Source organism: Xiphophorus maculatus, chromosome 2 (assembly GCF_002775205.1).
Source record: "Xiphophorus maculatus strain JP 163 A chromosome 2, X_maculatus-5.0-male, whole genome shotgun sequence".
Lineage (NCBI taxonomy): Eukaryota > Metazoa > Chordata > Actinopteri > Cyprinodontiformes > Poeciliidae > Xiphophorus > Xiphophorus maculatus.
The window spans coordinates 25,227,272-25,245,280 of NC_036444.1; the positions used below are offsets into that span (position 1 = coordinate 25,227,272).

Genomic DNA, 18,009 nt, shown 5'->3' on the forward strand with positions numbered 1-18,009 from the left:
GTGGTGGCTGATTACTTTGCCATCTCCTCAGCATGTTTCTTAGCCTGCATCTCCATGGCGATCCGGTGCTGCTCCAGCTCGGCTGCGGTCAGCTTCAGCTTCTCTGTGACAGAGCTGAGTGACGCATCCTGCTCAGCCACCGTCTGCTCCAACTCAGCCAGGCGCTCCAGGTGTTTAGGTGTTGGCACTCTGATAGCGGGCTTCTTCATCAACTCCTGAACACAAAGAGGGCAATTTTAAACCCAATAGTTGCTTCCTTAAAAAATACATGCTTAAACTGTTTAGCAAGTGTTTAGAGACTGAATAAATACTTAGTTTTTATGTCAAGTGGCTTTTTATAGCACAAATTACCTTTGGTTGTTATAAAAATGCTATAAAATATGGTGCCTTGCAGCAAATTCTTAATAATTAGGAGTGCTCAAAATAGTAAGTGGTGTGATTTGAGTTTTGGGGTGTCTCAGGGAACACTCCTTAGACCATTTCTTTTTTTTTTATATAATTGTACTTTTTCTTGACCATCTTATTGAATTCACTTCTCAGTCTTTAATGCTCCCTTGTTATATGACAAACATGACTTAAATTAAATGTGACTTTGTAATTTAAAACCTTGAAATTAGGCCGGTGTCTCTTTAAGAAACTCCTATTCTTTCTGAAACTCCGCCTTCAGGAAGTCGTCACAACAGTGCTCCTGTATTAACCCTATATTAGCATTTTTATCAGCTTTTCGCTGAAAAAAAAATCAAGGCAACACTCCAGGTATGTTCTTGATGAGGGAATAACATTATAACATGATGAAAAGCTCATAAAAGTCCTTGTTACATAACACTGCCCTACTAAGATGTTGTTGGCAGTTGGATTTTAACTCAGAAAGCGAAGTCGTTTTAAACGGAGAGCCTGAACGTACCATTGCTGTCTGTTTGAACTGATCCAGAGAGGTGTCTGTGTGCAAGTCCAGCTTCTGATGTAATATTCTCAACTCTTCCTGATGTCTTTTTATCATCTCCTCTTGATCCTAGGGCCAACAGTGTGTGAGGCAAGGAATGAAAAACAGCGGAGTGTCCAGAGATTTTCTTTTTTCTTTTTACAAAAGTAAATCCTTTCTACTCATCATTCAACATCATAGTTTCACCTGTCTGGCCTGAGCCATCTGGTTTTGGTATTTCTTCAGCACATCCTCCTTCTTGTCGAGTCGACTTTGGAGATCTTTGATGGTCTGGTGCGCCAGCTTGAGGGAAGCCTGACTGCTCGGCTGGTCCTCTTCGTTCTTTCTGAGGTCAGCAAGCAGATGCTCATGGTCGGCGGCCGCCGGGAGCCGGAGACGCAGCTCGTTGATCACCTTGTCCCTCGACACAATGTTCTGCTCTGCTTTCAACAGAGCCACTTCGCTCTCTTTCAGTTTCTGTTTATTGACAAAGTTTTAAAGTAGAGATCCAAACATGAACAATTCGATCGTCCAAAACAGTCAATTAACCCTTAAGAGAAGATTCGAATGTAGCTCTGATTTTCTTTTAAAAATTACCCATTGCATCAGTTGTTTACATCAGTGGTCCCCAACCTTTTTATTACCGCGACCGGTCAAGACTTGGCAATTTTGCTGCAGCAATATATTATATATATGTACTATATGTGGCTATGCTTATCCAGTTAAAAATTTTAACTATGAAAAAACACAACACCTCCAAATCATAGTGCAAATAGAGCGGCTGCTCCTGCCGTCTTTTATCAAACGCCTTTTCTTTTTGTTACGTCTTTTATCGCTTAAAATGAGTCCACAAACTATCGCTACTGTTTGATTATTCTAAATTCACGTATGATATGTTGGGGGTTTTACTGGATTTTCTTCTGGAATTGGGATGTTCGTGAGTGGAATCGGTTTGTGGAGTGTAGTGTGTTGCTCCTGCTGTGTGGCTGGACACACGAACCGATCGAACCTATTGGACTTTTATCAGCTCGTGTTGTGTGTGGTCACAAAATCGGCCGACAATCCTTAAATTAACCAGACCTAAAACTCACAAGCTCCACTCCTCTCATCTGATCTTGACCACTGCCCTAACGCTCTCCGACTCTGGTTGCTATGGTAACGTTTACATATCCCTTCAAAATAAGAAACAGATGCGCCACAAAAACAAACATTTTACTTTTGTGAAAATTTTAACTCACAATAACGACTAATGGGAGACCTGAGTTGGTTTCTCTGCAACAAGACGGCCCCATCTGGGAGTGATGAGAGACAATGACACCAGAAGTGTTGCTTATGCACAGGGTGCTCATGGTCTCTACATGGCGAAGCAGTTTGAAGCTTCATTGCCTCATTAACAAGCTGGTCACCATATCATGCAGAGCTTGGAATGTGGGAATCACCTACCGGGATAAATCCATTCTCCTGTCTCTTCTCTGGGCCTTTTCCCCTTCACAAAGAAACTTTCCAAAGACATCTGATCTGTTTCTTACTCATTTTACTGCTTGTGGCTAAATGTTGGCGTGCAAGACATAACCGAGAGAATACAGTTAAAGGATTTTCAAAATAAAAGATCCTCCAGACTCAAATAATACATAAAACGGAAATATTTAATTATTTCTTCCGCGGCCCGGTACCAATTGGTCCACGGACCGGAACCGGTCCGCAGCCCAGGTTTGGGGACTGGTTTACATTATCTCTATTTGGCTAAGCTACACAAAAACTGACACGAACATTGGCAGATCTATTCTAATTCTATGGTTTGTGCTTTGAGTGACATCATGCCTTATTTATTTCACATTATATTTAGAATTCCTAGTTACTCTTTCTGAACCATTTGAAAGAAGGTTTGTAGCGGTTTATTTTCACGTTAGACCAAGATAGTCAACCTATTGTTTTTGTCAGTTTCTTTATTATTTATTTTACATTGGCTATTATACTCCAGATTGCACTAACTGAACAAATTAAAGTAGTTTTTCCATTTCTGACCAAGCTTGTGAAGGCACTGGCGTGTTTAAGTGAGCAGAATTATATATATATCAAAAAATGTAATTTAGTACATTTATATCTGTGTTAAAAAAAAAAAAGAAACAGTTTAAGTCAATTCAACCCTAGTTTTTGTATTGAATTGGTATCGGCTGATACTAAACCTTAGGTATCACAAAAAAGCCCCACAAAAAAAACCCGAATTGATATTAAAAATCTAATTTAGAAGACTTTTCTGGACTACATGGTAGAAAAGAAAAATCAGTGCAGCTATGTAAATAAACCTGCCTTGAAATTGTTAAAATAATTCAAATATATAAATATAATCTTATATTTTTATTTTAGATTAACGTGGTTTTACCCATTTAAGGTGGAAAAATGACCAGCTGAGTTTAGGAAGCGAACAGTTTTGTTTTTCATTTCTGAACTATTTTTCCTTAAAAAAACCTACAAATAATAAAATGATGCATTATGGTAGCTAAAAGATCTCTTAAGGGTCAAGTGTCCTGATTGTGTGAATGGAGAACCAAAGATGATATAAAAATAAAAGCAGAAATATATATTTGTTGTTTCTCCTTCTTTTTAAATACATTTTTGTCAAAGAAGTTGTTTTTTCTTTTCCTTATACATTTGCTGTTTTTACATTTCCTTGTCTCCTCTTTTTACCTTATGCATTCTGCCTCGTTATGCAGATGAGGAGGGGCGGAGTCTTAAGACCGATTGATTGGTTAGAATTACACTCTATGGACCTCAACAAAGATGGAGACCAGTTTATCAGTGAGCTAAAGTTTAGCAACTTTATTAGAAAATAGTGCTATAACTCCAGACTTTATTATTTTTTGTACGGATGCTAAGACAGAACGTGTGTTTCAGTTAACGAGTCTCAAATATTTCTGCTTTTATTTCTAATTATATCAGTTTTGGTCCTCCGTATGCATGAGCTGTGGCCAAATCGGTTACCTTGTCCAAACTTTTGCATGTTCCCTGAAGCTCCAAGATGGTGCGAACCTGCTCTTTGATTTTACCCAAAGCAAACTCTAACTGATGAGCCAGAGGCAGCGCTGGGTCTGGGAGCGGCCTTTCCTCTTCCTTAACCTAACAAAAAAACAAAACAATGAGAAGACACATCGATTAAAGTTTAGAGTCCAACTGGTTTCTTACAAAATAAGTTTGGCTTTTAACAAAATGGAAACATTTCATCAATAAACCTTCCAAGTCTTGCTTTACCTTCTCAGCGCTGTTGAGAATCTCGGTGTGCTGCTTCTCATAGCGGTCCAGCTGGCGCTCCAGCTCCACCTCCCGCTGGTCCCACGCCAACTGACGCTCTTCCTGAAGCTTATTAGAATGAAAATGTTAGACCGCTGTGTTCGCCAATGAGTAAGGGTTATTTTGTTTTATGTACAATCAGGCCTGGGAGATGCATCAGTTTGAGCATTCAGTTGATTTAATTTCTGGAAAATATGAATTTTTTTGGAGGCGGTTTCCATAGTTCAGAGTGATGTCAGCACGTTCACGGCAGCCATCTTGTTTGATAAGCGTGTTTTTCAACTTCTATTTCATATTCTGACAAATGTAAGTGTTGGGCTAAGATTTTTTTTCTTTAAATACGAGAATGAAGTCATAATATTACAAGATCACAGTCGTTATATTAGGAGAATGATGTAAAGATTTTCTGAGAACCCCCACACAAACAATAACAAGAAATTAATTATCCAAACTTTTTCTCATTTCTTGTGATTTTAAGACGTTGTTCTGGTAAAACTTATTCTGCAGATATTATTACCATATTCTCGTAATTAAACAAAAATTCTCATAGCTTGACTCTGATACTCTGCCATAAAACTCACATGAGGATTTATTTAAAAAAAGACATTTGGAATTTCTCTTTTAGAAAAGAAAGCAAGAAAAGAAAACTTAATAAAACCAGAAATCGCATCTGGTGTGAGAAAAAAAAATCAGAGATTTAATTTTAATGCCATATTACCTAGCCCTCTGTATGATATTTATAAAAAGTAGTTTTCTTTTAACAGAGTTTGAGAAGAGTTGTAAACTTGTAAAAGGTTTGTCCTCACAGAGTTGAGCTGGACGATGTCCTCCTCCAGCGAGCGGACCGTGCGGTCCTGCTCCTCCACCAGCTTCTTCAGGTAGCTGATCTCCTCCTTCTGGACCACCAGCTCCCTTCCTTTCCTCAGCTCCTGGAGGCGGGCCTCCTCCATCCTCTTGTGCCACTCCATTACCTGTTTCAGGTAAAAGCAGAATTTAGTCGAGCAAGTACAACCCAATGAACGCGGAAGATGTTTTTGTTTTTTTTGGTTTTCTTCCCCCGCTCACTGACCTTGTGGGCGCCCTTCACGTCCTTCAGGGTAGAGATGAGCTCCTCCAGGCCTCCCAGTCTCACCTCCAGCTCCTGAGCTCTTCCCTCTGCCCTCCGCCTCTCCTTCTCAGCTGCCCTTCTCTCCTCCTGGGCTTTGGCTTGGTCCTCCTGGAGCTTCAGCATGGCCAGGGAGAACTTCTCCTGCTGCCGGAGGGGCAGCGCCCCAGCGAACTGCCTGCGGAGCGCCTGGACGGTCTGACGGAGGTGTGTGGCACGGTGGCGGCCCTCCTGGCGGGCGAGGAAGAGCGCTCGCTCGCTGGCGTCCAGCCGCTGCTCAGCGCGCAGCATGTTGGCCTCCAGCCGCTGTATGTGAGAGGCGGCGGCCTCCAGCTTCCCAAGAGCCGCCGACTCACTGAGCTGCAGCGCCACCATGTGTTGGTGGAGCTTTGCTATCAGAGCCTTCTCATCCGACTGAGACTGAGGAAAAATGAGAATGGTTAGTATTATGTTTTTCCCAGCTACATAGCATTTTATAGCGCAACAAAACAATAAAAATGCTGCATATGACATATATGCAGCATTTTACAATGTTAAAATGCTGTATATATATATCAAATATCACTTAAAGAAATTTGACTTTGTAATTTGAAATTGGGCCCCTTTCTCTTTAAGAAGCTCCTGTTCCTTCTGAAAATCCACCTTCAGGAAGTCATCTCAACATGGCTCCTCTATTAACCCTTCAACAACATTTTTACCAGTATCACACTGAGATGTAGCTCCTATAATGAGTTCAGCAGATGTGCAGTTCCACCAGGTGTTTACTAACTACTGCTGGCTAGTCTGTAGGAACTATAAGGAGTTGCTGCGGTGGAGGGCTCCTCTGTGAGATGGAAGCCCAGAAACAAATACGGTACTTATCATTGTTCATTGTGGGGGATATTTCTTCTAATTTATTTAATTTTTTTTAAGATCCACTGGCCAATTACCTCATGAGGAATTAACTGTAGAGCAAAAAAATATTTATTTTAATTGTATTTTTATGTGTTCACCTTTTTAAAGACTACAATTGAGGGTTTGAGTATTCTCAAAAATGTCTTCCAATTACATAAATAACTGAGTTGTATTTTTGAAATTACTGTCAACTTTTAACATTTTTTGATACAAAACAACTCCTGGTTACCTGGTAATCCAGTATTTGTCTCCTTAAAGCCTCGACTTCGATGTCTTTGGACTTGTGTCGGGCCTGTAGAGCGGAGACCTGAGACAAAGCCACGTCTGAGACTTCTTGCAGCCTGCAGAAGAAAGATACACACGCACTGCTTGGTATTTCTCTAATCTATCTTCACTCATAAATAAAAGTGAAGATAGACGATTTAGTACCAGCATGATGAGAAAGGGGCGAAAGGTGAGACTAAACCTGAAGGGTTTCAGCTGGACGCAGACGTCACCAACAGGAATGGGCGCACCGATCCAAATTTTTTTTTTTTTTTTTTTTACAGTTTTAACAACAACCTAACAAGAGACTGGTAACGTCATGATATCAATGAATCTATCAGCGTTGATTCCTATCCAAGGTAAATTCTCCAGGTCCAGTCAGGAACCATCTTATCTTTGCAAGGATTGCACAAACATGTTCACCTCAGCAATTAATTACCAAAGTCAGCAGCCGTTTGTCAAGATAGCAGCAATCAAGAACGGAAAAACAACGGGACACTTTCGAGACTCACTTGGAGACCTCGAGGCGCAGCTCGGCCTCGGCCTTCTCCAGCTCTGTGATCCTGGCCTTGTCGGCGTCGCTGGCGGCTTTGCTGCTGGCGTCCATCAGCAGATCTCTAAGCTCCCGCTCGACCCGCTGGGCCTCCGCATTCATCTTGGTCAGCTGGAGCAAAACAAAGCATTGGATGAAAGTGATTAAAGTGATGTTTTCCAGACGATTGGACACAAACTCAGACGCTTCAGCAAGAAATAAGCCTGAATGGTGACATTAACATCTTTCCCGCAGGCTCTGCTGTACTTATATAACGCAAAACACACTTTTTAGATAATAAGGCGAGCCTGCCAGGTGATGCAAATACCATTTAGAATAGTTTATCGACCGTGATCGTGTTGACTGGTACGAATTAAGAGCCAGATGGGAGAAAAAAAAAACAATCTAATGTTTTCCTTGGTCTCTTACCTCTGAGAACTTGGATTCCAGCTCCGTGTTGCGCTCCTCCACTTGTCTCAGGGAGTTCCTCATGTGTTCGTACATTCTGTGGGCATGCTCGGCCCTCTGCCTCTCATTCAGCTCCTTCATCTCTAAAGCTGTGATCCGCCTCGCAGCGGATATCGCCTCGTTGTTGATCGATGCCCTGTCTCCCTCAGCTAGGACAGTTTCAGAGCCTGAGGAAGAAAAAAAGGTTGTTTCAGCGAGGTGGAACAATTAACTGTCAAGGTTGTAAAACATAAGGAAAAAAACAAAACATTTAATATATTTTCTTCAAAAAAAGTAGTGATTTTTTTAGATTAAAAAAAAGAAGAATATTTTATATTTTACCCCCCTGTACTTTATATTTTTGATCATGTTTCAACCACAAGTGCAAATGTTTTTCATAAGGATTTTTTGGGACAAGCCAACATAAAGTAGCACACAACTGGAAAGTTTAGTTAAAAGTAAACTTGGCACATGCACCCTAATTCAAGGGTTCCCAAAGTGGGGTGTCGGAATCCCCTATAGGGTCACGAGACAATCATTTGGGGGTCAACAGATGATTTTCAAATTCATCATGATGTGACCCCCTATGGTTTATGGAGGGCCAGAAAAGTTAAAAACTACATCATAAGATAATTAATTGTGAATGTACAATGACATAAATGAATTTTCCAATAAATGTCCAATTAAATATTTAAATTTAGGCTATAACGATTATTTTAGCGCTCGATTATTAGGATAATTAAACAGTTGTTTTTTTTTAAATGACACATCCTGGTAAAAATTTAACTCTTAAGCCTTTTGCCTTTTCATACAATATCAGAAAAACATTAAAAGATGGAGGTAAGCAAATAGTTCATTTCTTTTTAAATAAGAAACTAAACATTTTATCACCTACACTTGGTCATTTGTAGAAAAAGATGCATCTGCAACTAAAAAAATACTTCTATTATTAATATGTGAAAAGCTCAGGCCTTTCAGCTCGACTTCGTTACAGTGTGTAGGGCTGATGTAAATATTTTTTGGATTAACTGATTAATAGTTGGATATTAAAAGGTGCTTAAAAGGAGATTTTTTTTTTTTTTTACAGATTTGAAGCAAGTGAAGCAAAACTGCCACTTGAGTTGTGGGTAAAACATATTTACAGACAAAGAACTTTTTTTTTCACTGTAACTTAAATGTAATATGGATGCAGCATCTTTTGTGCAGTTTTGACTTAATCACCACTTTGAGTATCTTGTTGTTCCAGCAGATGCCCTTTTTTGACTCCAGTCAACAATGAATCAATTACTATATTAGATGACGATTATGTCAATATTTGATTCACTGATAATTATACTTCTTACATGATAAAATCAAATAACAAAATGTCATTGTAAAAAAAAAAAAAATCATGTTTAAAAATGGATATGATCATGTCACTCCGTATGCATTTATTAAATAAATAGAGTGAATTAGTTATTTGTATTTTATGGGGGTTGCCAGCATGGGGTCAGCACTCTCCGGCCTTACTTTTGGACTGAAAAGTTTGAGAATCTCTCCCCTAAATAAATACTTTAAAAGCTGGTAGGAGAAAAAAAACCTATCAGCACAAAAGCTTTCATGGCAACAAAACCTAAAACCGCTATGATGTAGAGTGGATACAGAAAGTATTCAGACTCCTTTATGTTTTGCTAAACGCTCTGACATATATTGTGAGCTGTGAGGTCTTGTGTAGACAGGTGTGTGACCTTCTTATTCAAGTCCAATCAGTTTAATTAAACACACTCCAATGAAGGAGTAGAACCATTTCCATGAGGATCAGAAGAAATGGACAGCATGTGGGTTAAATGGAGCATCACAGCAAAATGTCTGAATACTTATGACCATGTGATATTTCAGTTGTTTCTTTGTTTCTTTTTTCATAAATTTGCAAAAATGTCAAAATTTCTGGGGTTTTTTCTGTCAAGATGGGATGCTGAGTATACATTCATGAGAAATACTAAAAAAAATGTTTGTAGCAAATGGCTGCAATAAAACAGGGTGAAAAATTTAAAGGGGTCCGAATACTTTCCGTACACAGTGTGTTTCTACCAGATTCACACATCTAAAGACCAAAACTGTGTCCATGCTTCTTTGCAACATGGACCTAGCTTAACCAGATTGAATTAAAACCTTCTATTTTTCCTCCGTTTTTGAATTTCGCTACAGATTCTTGGTGAGATTTAACTAGACCACTGAAGGATTTGAATATTCCTTGATTTAAAACACTTAATTTTTGTTGTTGTTGTCATTAGTCCCACTTGAGCTCTGAAGTTCTGAAATTCCTCTCGGCATTTTCTCTATTGCTCATTCTTCCTGACCTGTCAGTTCAGCTTATTGCGTGGAGAACAAAACAAAGCTTTTGTAATATGTTGTCAAAAACAGATCTCTGATCTGCTCTGGTGCGTCTTCCGCTATTTCCTGACAGCTGTTTGTTCACTAATGCTCTCTAACAAACCTTTGAGGACTTTACAGAACGGCTTGATTTATACTGAGATTGCATTACAAACAGGAGGATTCAATTTACTAATTCTCTGACTTCTACCAAACAAAATAAAAAAGAGGAAGTTGAGTTTGATTTTGGATTTTTAGGAGAATCAAAGAAAGAAGCACATATGGTTTTATTTCCAAGTCACAATTATATGCTACTTTGATTTTTTACAATTTCCACCAGCGTCAACGGTTTTTCAAGGCACTGCAGTTTTGGATGCGGTTGCTATAGAGTGGCCTCCGAAACCCCTTGTGCGTATAATGACTCTTAACCTGACATTCTCACTGTTGTGACAAAAACATCATAACAACTCGAGCCACAGTTCATACCCCAGTTAATGCCAACAATGCGGCTAAATGTACATAAGCCGCCTTGCAACCTATTACAGCAACAGTCGCAGAGGGGGGCAGAGGAACTGTGATTCCACAGATGTAAACACTGTCATCTCCTCCTGTGGGAAACCTCTGCTGTGGCCATGTTGTGTGGCATCGCCAGAATCCTGTAACTGTTTTGTTTATAGCAATGACGACCTCAGATTTCACCCCTGAAGGATTTGTGCTGAACAGCTAAGGGAAGCTGTGCCGAAACTCTCGTTCGGTCCCAACTGAATGTCTTAAGTTTTAAGATGCAAATGACTGGAGTGAGCTCCCTCTTTTTGTTTACCGACTGAACCGACGGTCTCCCATGCTTGCTCCAACGTGTTGAGTTTCTCTTTCGTGATCTCCAGCTCCTTCTTGACGGCAGAGATTTGTTCCCGTAGAGACTCGTTCTCACTCTGGGATGTTGGACAGAATCACAAAGATGCATTGGAAGAGTTCAGCACGCCACTGGAAATAATGCAATGCTATGATGTCACCGAGAAGTCACTTGTAATCTCTTAAAGCAGCCTCGATTAAATGCTCTTAAAGTTTTCCAGAAGGTATTTCAAACATTCTATGCTCAACTTTTGCAGCTTTTTCAAAAAATGTTTTTGGAAATATGTTGACATTAACATGATGAATTACAGTTTTGGTGCAGAGGAAGCTGTTACACAATAAGGAATGGTGTTAGGACAACAGTAAACGAAGTAGAAGGTGTTTCTGGTTTGACTGACAGAACAAAAATACAGTTCTAAAGACAAGAATTGCCACACAGCTTTAAATTTATTTAGAATCTTTACACGTCCTCCCACAAATTCTTGGACGGTTACAACTTGGCAAGTAAATGAGTGAAAAAGCTGCCAAAATCAAATAAAAAAACGTTAACGAGAAGAAACTCCAGAAAACTGTAAGTGGTTTTTAAGACTGCAAGAAAGAGTTGAAAATCTGAAGATAGGAGAGACGAAGAAGGACATTGAAAGGAGTGAAAGAGTAGCAGTCGGTTAAAGAGGAAAGTTTTGAGTTGGTAATATGTTTTACTACCTCTAAATGTTGGAGGCCGGATGTTTTCTGCACAAGTAGGCTGTCCTTCTGGAGCACATCTCTGTATTTGACTGTTAGCTCGGTGTACTGCTTATTGGCTCTCTCAAGTTCTGATGCAGGCACGCTGCCATCCAAGGCCTTCTGCAGGGCTGTTATCTTATAGGCACCCATTTCCTTTAGAACAAAAAGAAAGGGTGAGATGTTGATTTGAAGGTAAACTGTCAACGGCAGAATTTTTTATTCTTGTCTTAAAAAGACAAATAGTGAAATAATGCTTTACAGTGACTACTGATTTAGCTATTCAGTGGCCACACCCAACAGGATGGTTAATTGCTTTCTTCCAGTATTTTAGCTTCTAAAGAGGAAGCACATTTAGCCTAAATCACTGGCCGTAGGTCAAGGGTTGTGGGTGAGATTTCTCATCCCTGTTGACTCCCTCATCTCAAAAACTGTGGAGCCATTTAACCACAGAAGACGATATCCCACCATTTCTTTGCCCATCAAATCGGAACGTACAGCCAGTGACCTCCACTGTGTTTTCGAGTGGAACAGATGAATGTGTTCCCCTCGTAAAGATTTGTGTAGTATTGGGTTACATTTCTGGCTGCCCTGGCGGACCTTGTTCAATCAATCAATCAATCAATCAATCAATCAATCAATCAATCAATCAATCAATCAAATTTTATTTGTATAGCACATTTCAGCAGCAAGGCATTTCAAAGTGCTTTACATCATTACAAACACAGAAACACAAAGCAACATAGAATCAATAATCAAAACATGACATTAAGTCAAGTTCCATCAATAAATTTGTAACTGATTACATTTCAAATACAATTCTAAACAGGTAGGTTTTTAGTTGAGATTTAAAAGAAGTCAGTGTTTCAGCTGTTTTACAGTTTTCTGGAAGTTTGTTCCCAATTTGTGCTGCATAGATGCTGAAAGCTGCTTCTCCTCGTTTGGTTCTGGTTCTCGGGATGCAGAGCAGAACCAGAACCGGAAGACCTGAGAAGTCTGGAAGGTTGATACAATAAAAGCAGATCTTTAATGTATTGTGGTGCTAAGCCGTTCAGTGATTTATAAACTAACAACAGTATTTTAAAGTCTATTCTTTGAGCTACAGGGAGCCAGTGGAGGGACTTTAAAACTGGTGTTATGTGCTCTACCTTCCTGGTTTTAGTGAGAACGCGAGCAGCAGCATTCTGGATCAGCTGCAGCTGTTTGATTGATTTGTTGGACAGACCTGTGAAGACGCTGTTGCAATAATCAATACGACTGAAGATGAACGCATGGATGAGTTTCTCTAGATCTGGCTGAGACATTAGTCCTTTAATCCTGGAAATGTTCTTCAGGTGATAGAAGGCCGACTTTGTAACTGTCTTTATGTGGCTCTGGAGGTTCAGGTCAGAGTCCATCACTACTCCCAGGTTTCGGGCTGATCGCTGGTTTTCAGTTGTAATAACTGAAGCTGTGCATTGACTCTAGATCTATAACTCTAGATCTATAGCTCTAGATCTATAACTCTAGATCGTTCCTCTTTAGGTCCAAAAATAATAACTTCAGTTTTGTTTCTGTTCAGCTGGAGAAAGTTTTGGCACATCCACACATTTATCTGTTCTAAGCATCTGTTCAGTGATTGGATGGGCTCTGAGTCACCTGGTGACATCATAATGTAGAGCTGTGTGTCATCTGCATAGTTATGGTAGCTAATATTATTTCCTGTTATAACCTGAGCTAGTGGGAGCATATAACTATTGAGTAAAAGGGGTCCTAGGATTGAACCTTGGGGTACCCCACATGTGACCTTTGACCTTTTTGATGAAAAGTTTTCAATTGAAACAAAGAAATCCCTGTTCTTTATGTAGGATTCAAACCAGTTAAGCACTGGACCGGAGAGTCCGACCCAACTCTCCAGTCGATTCAGTAATATGTCATGGTCAACAGTGTCAAAAGCTGCACTGAGGTCCAACAGAACCAGCACTGTGGTTCTCCCACAGTCCGTATTTATATGGATGTCATTGAACACTTTGACGAGGGCGGTCTCTGTGCTGTGGTGAGCACGAAAACCAGACTGGAAGGAGTCAAAGAGGTTGGTTATTGTTAGGAAGCTAGTTAATTGTTTACACACAGCTTTTTCAATAACTTTGCTGATGAATGGGAGGTTGGAGATCGGCCTGTAATTCTGCATTAGTGATTTGTCCAGATTGTTCTTTTTTATAAGTGGTTTGATTGTTTGACTGTTTTCAAAGCCTGGGGGAAAACGCCTGATGAGAGCCATGAGTTTACTATTTGGATCAGATCAGCAGCAATAAAAAGGCAGGACTTACTTAAAGAAATGTGTGGGTAAAACATCCAGACGGCAGGAACTGGAGCTTAGTTGACTTATAATTTCTTGTAGGGTTTTATAATTAAGTAGTTGAAATTGGGTCATTTTTCCTGTATTTGTTTTGTTTGGGCACAGCATTGGTACTGACTTTATAGTGGATGTACAGATTAATCCTCTGATTTTTTGAATTTCCTCTGAAAAGAAGCTGGAAAACTGGTTGCAAGCGGCAACACATTGGAATTCAGGCGGTAACGTCACAGGAGGGTTTGTGATTCTGTCAACTGTTGCAAATAAAGCTCGAGCATTGTTAATGTTTTTGTTTATGACATCTGCAGAGAAAGCCTCTCTTGCATGTTTTAGTGTTAAATGATAGTTACATAGTCTTTCTTTATAGATGTCACAATGAAAGTGGAGTTGAGTTTTACGCCATTTTCGTTCTGCCCTACGGCAGAGCTGTCTTACAGATATAACTGTTTGTGCATTTCTCCATGGAGATTTCTTCCTACCAGACACAACCTTCATTTTAATTGGGGCAATGGAATCAATAATATCTGAGACTTTAGACTGAAAATCATTTACCAACTTATCTACATCATTACAGCTTAAGAGTGAGGAAGAAGAGTAGATTTGATTAAAAGTTTCTGCTGTGTTTTCAGTGAGAGAACGTTTTGTGATGGTTGCTGTTTGTCCAAGTGGGTTAAAAGATAAAGAACTTTCAAAGATAACAGCGAAGTGATCCGACAATGCGACATCAGTTACAGAGACATTGGAAATATTCACACCCTTACTGATAACCAGGTCCAGTGTGTGTCCTTGAGTGTGTGTTGCTTGTTTGACATGTTGTGTTAGACCAAAAGTCTCTAGAATATTAGTGAGCTTTTTTGCCCCTCTGTCTTGGGGATTGTCAACATGAATGTTGAAATCACCGACAATTATTAAACAATCATAATCAATACATATGAGAGGTAGAGGCTCATTCAAGTCAGTAAAGTCCACAAAAGTTGGAGTTTTGTATAAAGTTACTGTCAAAGTTCGTTTGTGGCCTTTAACCTCAATTCCAAGATACTCAAAAGAGGTGAAATAACCCAAAGAGATTTTACTACAATTTATGGTATATTCTTAAATATTGAAGCCACGCCTCCTCCTTTTTTGTGTTTTCTATTCTCACTGAAGAAATTGTAGTTAGGAGGCGCAGATTCAATTAGTACGATCGATTCATCATTATCATTCAACCATGTTTCTGTCAGAAACATAACATCAATATTATGCTCAGTGATGAAATCATTAATTAATAGAGCTTTAGCACAGAGATCTCTGTGCTAAAGAGCTTTTTAAAAGAGCTAGTTTAAGTGACTTGGAGGCCAAGAGTTCTTCAGTCTGATGTTCCTTTAGGCAGGGGAACAGTCTGATGTTTGAATTAGGTCCCCTGTATTTTATGTTTCTGTTTCTTGTTGTTTCTTGTAAATTTTCTTGTAGTTATCCGGACAGGTAATGTCCTGTTCTGCAGTGCCGGGGGGCCAGACACATTCTGGAGTAAGAAGGGTGTAAAGATAAAGTCTGGACCCCGGCCTCAGACCTTAGAAACGCAGAGTGATGGATCCTCTGGGAAGTTAGAGTCAGGTGGCTTAAATGAAGTGAGGTCTGCTACGTGAGCGCTAAGGAGAGACGTCCCAAGTACAACCTGTTGATTCATTCCATCTGTAAATTTAAGAAACTCCGGTCCAGAAGACATTTCTTCATGTGTATGTTGTGAATCCTGTGAATAAGTGGGTGAGCAGAGAGGGAGGGGAGAAGGAGGAAGGGAACCAGTCACTCCGTCTTCAGTCGATGTATCAGCTTGTTTTGAAACTGGTTGTTCCTGATAAGCAGAGTGTTTCTTCCTAGTCAGAAATCCTTGAGCCTGTTCTTCTGAAGCGATGATCACGTTGCTGTCCTTGTTGATAAAATGAAAGATTTGTAGTGAGTAGCTTTATCCCATGTTTATTAAGATTGCGTCCGCCTCTTCCAAACAGGTGAAAGCGCTGACAATAGATCCAGAGGTTATCGATGAAGGTCACTGAGCTGGCAGAGCAGGTTTTAACCCTTTCATGCATAGTGGTCACTACAGTGGACATCTATCTAAAAGCCATTTTCTTGTGCTTCCTGTGGATTTTTATGTTATAAATGCACACAGACCACTGAAGTGGACACTAATGCATCATAAAATATACCATCAACTACTGGCCATCAGCTGCAAATGCAAGAAATTATTTTTGTTAAATACAATATGGCCGACAGACAAAAAAGCATGAGAACCGACCCGGTCCCTCCTTCTACTGTAGACGACTCTTGCAAGTAAAAAAAATATTGTGACATCAGATAACCCCTAAGGAACAATACTACTGATGTATTTTTCAAATAACAACTTTGTATTTGGAAAAAATTACAATTGATCACATAAAAATAAAAAAAATTATTTTTACAAAAAAATTTTCCTACCTTTTTTTATGCCTTAAGAAAAGAATTTTAAAAAATGGAAAAAAAATTCTGACACAAAGGATCATAATTCATGCATGAGAGGGTTAATCAGCCATTTGTTTATCATGTCCAGCCTGGAGTGTTTTTCGTCTCCCCATTGAGGTGATGGAATTGGACCACTGAGAAATAACTTAATTTTTAACTTTCCCATAGTTTTCAGAAGAATATTAACGTCCTTTTTCAGAATCTCAGATTTCTGCTTTGCCACATCGTTGGCTCCAACATGCACAACTAAGGACTCAATATCTGGCTGATCAGCGGTTAGCGAAAGAACTTTACGAGTTAAATCAGATACAGTGTCACCAGGAAAAGAAATCACTCTCGTTTTCTTGGGATTGCAAACGTGACTGATTCCATTTACTGCCTCATCTCCAACAATAAGCACTTTTGGCATACCTTTCGTTTTCCTGGTAGCCACTTTGTCCTTTGGGGTTTGGGGGGTGGATGTGTTGGTCTTGCCTCATTGTTGATGTTTGAAGGCGAGGTTTCACTTAGAGGCTCAGGCTGGAGTGCAGAAAATCTGTTTTTCAGTCGGATTCCCACAGAGTCAGAATGTTTTGAGGCCCGGGCTGGTCGCTCTGTCCTTGGGAGCGGGGTCGGTAGAACCGTTTTGGTTGCAGCTGCTTGTTTGTTTTTCTTTGGTGGAGCAGGTGTTGAGGTTGAAGGTGGGTTTCGGCTCAGAACCGGCTACGTGATTCGTCCAGGTGAGGGATTTCTCCCTGTCAGTCGCCTCATCGGATCTGCAGTGTCAGACTTTTGCTTCGGCTTGGCACCCAGAGCGTTCCAGGGTGAGCTGCTTGATGCGAGGCGTACAACCTCTCCATTGATTTGAGGAAGAGTTGTCTGATTTCCACAGTTAGCGTTGATTTCAAAGTTCACCTCCAGCTGTTTGATCTTCATTTCTATAGACTAAAGTCGTTGTATAATACTACTAATGTCCTTGGGGTCGGCCGGAGGCATTTTGTCCTGGTTCAACTTGGAGATGAAGAAAAGTAAGGTAAAAATAAAAGTAAGAAAATCCCCCAGTCCTTAGGTTTGTAGTAATCCAGTTATGATGTTGAAAATGTGAATATAACTATAAAAACTGTCACTTTAAAAATAGCTCAGGCACAGTTATCAGTAAAGTCGGGAGAGAGCAGGACAAGCTGTTCCTCCTTCAGCTGCCACACTTCAAACGTGTTGAACGTTTTCACAGACACTCTCGGGACCATGTGACAATCCCGGGTGATGGGAGAGGTTCTCGTTAAGTGCCGTTTAAGGGCTCTCCCCGAACTCCCTGAGTATTTTCACAGCATTCACTATTGCTGGTGTTGAAAGACATCTGGATTCTTTCGATTTTATTTTTTGTTTTGGTCATTCATGACCATTACCAGAGTTTGGGGGTGGGTGTGGGGAACAGAGTAGGTGTGCTGGGTGGCATCCACAGAGTATTCTTGGTACACGGGGAAAGAGAAGAATTCAAGAAAAGTACTCTAGACTCTAAAAGTAAGAGTTTTATTTTCAAAACCAGTTTGAAAAGCACTTGGCATCTCTGCCAAGTTTCTAAGTTTAAACTCCGATATCCCAAAGCCTCTCAATAACGCCAACACCTGGGGTCTGACTCTGATCAGGACTTTCCATTCAATTCCCAGGCAGTTTTCAGTGGATTTACTAGCATGTGGTGGTTGCAGTTCTGAATCAGCTTAACATTTTTACAGATGCTCTAACATTTTCTTCAAGCTCTGTTACACAACAGAATTAATGGTGGTTTATATGAAGGTAAGCTTAGAACACAGCGTATGATGAGGCCCACTGTCCAGAGAAGA

At 40.0% G+C, this 18,009-nt stretch overlaps 1 protein-coding gene across 6 annotated transcripts in view; it reads right to left on the reverse strand.

Annotated features, from left to right (window-relative positions):
- The window catches only part of cep290 (centrosomal protein 290), a 69,592-nt gene that overhangs the window by 24,350 nt on the left and 27,233 nt on the right, over positions 1 to 18,009 (reverse strand). For all 6 annotated transcript variants that reach the window (XM_023348799.1, XM_023348795.1, XM_023348811.1 and 3 more), the window contains exons 24-35: positions 11,362 to 11,535; positions 10,625 to 10,736; positions 7,435 to 7,640; positions 6,986 to 7,137; positions 6,439 to 6,550; positions 5,280 to 5,735; positions 5,017 to 5,181; positions 4,172 to 4,279; positions 3,905 to 4,039; positions 1,130 to 1,399; positions 905 to 1,012; positions 16 to 215 (exon numbers count right to left, since the gene is read on the reverse strand). In XM_023348799.1, coding sequence (XP_023204567.1) covers positions 16 to 215; positions 905 to 1,012; positions 1,130 to 1,399; positions 3,905 to 4,039; positions 4,172 to 4,279; positions 5,017 to 5,181; positions 5,280 to 5,735; positions 6,439 to 6,550; positions 6,986 to 7,137; positions 7,435 to 7,640; positions 10,625 to 10,736; positions 11,362 to 11,535 — 2,198 coding nt within the window. The remainder of the gene's footprint in view (positions 1 to 15; positions 216 to 904; positions 1,013 to 1,129; positions 1,400 to 3,904; positions 4,040 to 4,171; positions 4,280 to 5,016; positions 5,182 to 5,279; positions 5,736 to 6,438; positions 6,551 to 6,985; positions 7,138 to 7,434; positions 7,641 to 10,624; positions 10,737 to 11,361; positions 11,536 to 18,009) is intronic.